General features: G+C 34.9%; 1 protein-coding gene across 1 annotated transcript; it reads left to right on the forward strand.

Moving 5' to 3' along the window:
* The first annotated feature begins 1,017 nt into the window (after positions 1-1,017).
* LOC111373016 (probable carboxylesterase 2) lies at positions 1,018-2,366 on the forward strand. The gene has a single exon (XM_022995467.1). It carries the CDS (start codon positions 1,195-1,197, stop codon positions 2,179-2,181), a length of 987 nt encoding a protein of 328 aa, XP_022851235.1. The 5' UTR covers positions 1,018-1,194; the 3' UTR covers positions 2,182-2,366.
* Positions 2,367-4,193: the final 1,827 nt, after the last annotated feature.

Below are 4,193 nucleotides of genomic sequence, written 5' to 3' on the forward strand. Positions count from 1 at the left end.
CCAGGAATCGAACTCCCCACACTTGGTTCCAGAGCCCCCCAATGTGATTGTTCCGCCAACTTGGATGTGCCCTGGGGGGCAAATTGCTATGAAGTTATTGTGTCACTGGGTTGTGTGTATGTAATATATATTAATACGTTCTTCACTTCTTTAGTGAATGCTCTGTTTGATTCTCATTATTTTATTTAATAATTTTTGAAATAGTATTTTTGGGAGAATGTGTAGTAAAAAAATAAGGAAATATTTACGATTAATGTCTAATATTATTATAAGGAAGATTGTGTGCTTGAAAATGAGAGAGGAAATTTTATAATTTGAAATAATAGATCCAAACTGATCTTGTGTTTTTAAAAGGGGTAATTACCAAAAACAGCCCTATCGTTTTCACTCATTGAGAAAATAGTCTATATTGATTCAAATTTGACATTCATGCTCTCATTTTACAACTTTCTTGCCAGTTTAACCTTTTCATCATTCCGTTAAATTCTAATTTGCTCAAAACGTTCTTGTCACTTGCTTTAATTACACAAATTGTCCATATCATTTTAATTTTGATATTTGATTAACATTTCTTTATTTGAAAGGTCCTTATCAATTAATAGCCTAATATTGAACTCAAACTATGTGCACATAAGTGCTACCACTTCGTGCTGTAAACTAATGAATGTGTCGTTTCTTAACCTATCAAATCAAGACGGACAACATTGTCAATACTTCTCGAATATGACTGTTAAAGATAAAATGTAAGAGATTTTTTGAAAAATCTGATTTGAATTTTCTCTCATTTGGTTGCAGCCAGAATTCGCCAATCCGCACACGACACATCTCTCTCTATCTTGATACAGACGGACAACATTGTCACGACTTCTTGAATGTTATCATTAAAGATGTAAGAGATTTTTCCAGAATTCGCCAATACACACACGACACATCTCTCTCCATCTTGATACAGACGGACAATATTATCACGACTTTTTGAATGTTGCCGTTAAAGATAAAATGTAAGAGTTTTTTAAAAAATCTGATTTGAATTTTCTCTGGATTTGAATTTTCTCTCATTTGATTGCTGTCAGAATTCGCCAATCCAGACACGACACATCTCTCTCTATCTTGATACAGAACGTGATGTGAGGATGAGATATCACATTATCCTTCGAATTCTTCACTTTCTGATCGTGAGTTTGTTCTCTGCAAATGGCTTCAACCAACAACGAAATAGAATACGAATTCCTCCCATTTATTCGAGTCTACAAAAATGGCCATATCGAAAGACTCATGGGTACTGATTCCATTCCCGCCGGCACTGATCCTCAAACCGGTGTTTCATCTAAAGATGTGACGAATATAGTTCCCGAAACAGAAGTTTATGTCAGAATTTTTCTCCCCAATCTCAGCAACAAAAGTAAAAAAATCCCTATTCTTTTTTACATTCATGGAGGAGGTTTTGTTTTATCCACGCCTTCATTTCCTATTTATCATAACTATCTGAATACGCTTGTGGCTGAATCTCAAGTTATTGCCGTTTCGGTTCATTACAGAAGACCTCCTGAACAACCTCTTCCCGTTGCGTATGAAGATTCATGGGCTGCACTTCAATGGGTGATTTCGCATTCCAAAGGCGACGGCCCCGAGGAATGGTTGAACGACTATGCAGATTTTGGACGTATATTTTTGTCCGGCGAGAGCGCCGGCGCTAATATAGTCCATAATTTGGCAATAACAATTGGGAATTCTGAATTAGATTTAGGGCTAAATGTTAACATTCTTGGTGTTGCACTGGTTCATCCGTACTTTTGGGGTTCAGATCCAATCGGGTCGGAGGCGGTGGATCTGGATAGGAAGGCATCAGTGGACAGATTGTGGCCGTTTGTGTGTCCATCAAATCCAGATAACGATGATCCACGGGCCAACCCGTTGGCAGAGGGTGGGCCGGGCTTGAGGGGTTTGGGTTGTAGGCGGGTTCTTGTCTGTGTGGCGGAGAAGGATATATTGAAGGATAGAGGTTGGCTTTATTTTCAGGCATTGGGTCGGAGCGGGTGGATGGGTGTGGTTGAGATCCATGAAACAGAAGAAGAGGATCATGCTTTTCATTTACATGATTTGCAATGTGAGAAGGCCAAAGAATTGATTTCAAGAATGGCTGCATTTTTCAATAGGGATATGCCTCCAATGTTGCATTAAAATTGGAGTATTTCATATTTCTATTATAGGAAAAAATGAAAAATTTCTCGTTTTATACCAATGTTGTGAGTCATATCATCTATACGAATGAATCAATTATGGTTTTGTCACAACCAGGATGTTCAATAAGGTAGTAGGCGTTTTTCTTGTGTTTTTGGTACTGTTCAGTAATAGTTTCATTGATATATTCTCGTTAATGTCATTTGTATTGAATATCATATATTTGGTTATGATATGATAATTGTTCGAGTTTGCTTTTCATAAAGAAAATTAGGTCAACTTTGACAAGTAAAACATCTTCAAAACTTACTAATTAAAGCTAGGTAGGGATTGCCATTGATCCTTTCTTTTAATTCATCAATAGACGAGTGATGACTTTTTCCAAACCAATTATTGCACCACACCTTACAATTTTTTTTTTTTTTGAAAAGAAAATAATTCACATTCATGGTTTAGTCAATTAAAGGGGTTGTTTGCAATTTTTTTTTTTTTTTATTAAGAATGCCATTCCCCTAGAATCCACTCCGAGTTGGAGGAGCAACTAGTCTCACTTCTTGAGTAGTCGAGATATTAAACAAGGAATTTTAACAGATTTAATAAAAATTGTGTATCCAATAAAATGTTTTGTTAAAATTACTTGTTGAATTTACTATTGACATTTTTAACAACGTTTAAGTTATACCAAACAAAGCGTTAAGAAATTGAATCACGTGGAAAAACAATAATGTTATTACGTATCATGCTCATCTCATACGTGCTTCCAATAAGTGTATAATTAATCATTTCATTTAAAAATTACTTAGTTAAAAGATTTTGCAATATCTTTATCAATTATATAGTGCATTTATTAAATTAATTTTCAGTTATTGAATTTTCGTCTTGTGACATGTTAACAAACCAAAATTGCCATATCCTTGGACCAATTCGACAAACATATCAATAATTCATACTATGCTATAATTTCAAGAAGAGATGCTTATGAATGAACAAAAGGATTAATAATAAATGGATTTGATGGCTAGATTAACTGATTTTTTAGCATTTCATTCTATAACCAACCAAATAATTATTGGAATATATTTGGCAAAGAAATAGAAAATATATAATATTGGGGGATTTTATTGATTTATTCTACAAGTTATGCTATTTATTCCAACGGGGAATAATCATGTGATGTGGCATGGTAAGACTAATTCATTGGCCTTAATATTTCATTGCGCATCACCTATTATACAAACTGGTGATCATCATTGATGGGATTAGTATCATTATTCTTTATATGAGTAATACTGTAAAATATTATCAGTGTTAAAAACATAGGATAAAACTACTTTGCTAGTAGGGTTTGACAGAAAGTTTGACATAATTGCATATGGCAATAGATTAATGAATGAAGAAATTGACTTTATTTTAAATTGTCCAACGATATAGTGTCACGTGACATTATGTTAAACTTTATGTCAAGCTTTATTTTAGTGTAACATGATTGTAAAACTTATGTTTCGGTGACAATCAACAGGTATTAAATGATAGGTAATCTTAAATGGGATCCATATCGACAGCTCACCTATAAATTAATGCCATAAATGGTATTTCTCTCATTCTGCGGTCCAAATCCATGGATCCAACTCTTGCATTGGCCTTGAGCTTCAATCTATATTTTTCAAGATTTGCCCCTTTGTCTATCCTCTACTTCAGTTTCAATCTTGCAAACAGTTCTAATTTTTAGCCAAGAGACTCGCTCACAGATGGATTCAAGCAGTGATCAGGTCATTCATGATGTTCCACCTTTCCTAAGGGTGTACAAAGATGGAACCATAGAGAGACTCCTTGGAACAGAAACAGCACCAGCAACCTTTGATCATCGAACTGGAGTTTCCTCCAAAGACATAGTTGTCATACCCGATAACAGCGTCTCTGTCCGGATTTATCGACCCACTCTCACAATCGACCACCAAAAACTTCCTCTGGTGGTCTACTTTCATGGTGGAGCATTTTTCATATCCTCAGTA

Source organism: Olea europaea, unplaced genomic scaffold (genome assembly GCF_002742605.1).
Source record: "Olea europaea var. sylvestris unplaced genomic scaffold, O_europaea_v1 scaffold10612, whole genome shotgun sequence".
NCBI classification, from domain to species: domain Eukaryota; kingdom Viridiplantae; phylum Streptophyta; class Magnoliopsida; order Lamiales; family Oleaceae; genus Olea; species Olea europaea.

Coding starts and splice junctions, on each gene's coding strand:
- LOC111373016 (XM_022995467.1), top strand. CDS start 1,195: ATGGCTTCAACCAACAACGAAATAGAATACGAATTCCTCCCATTTATT.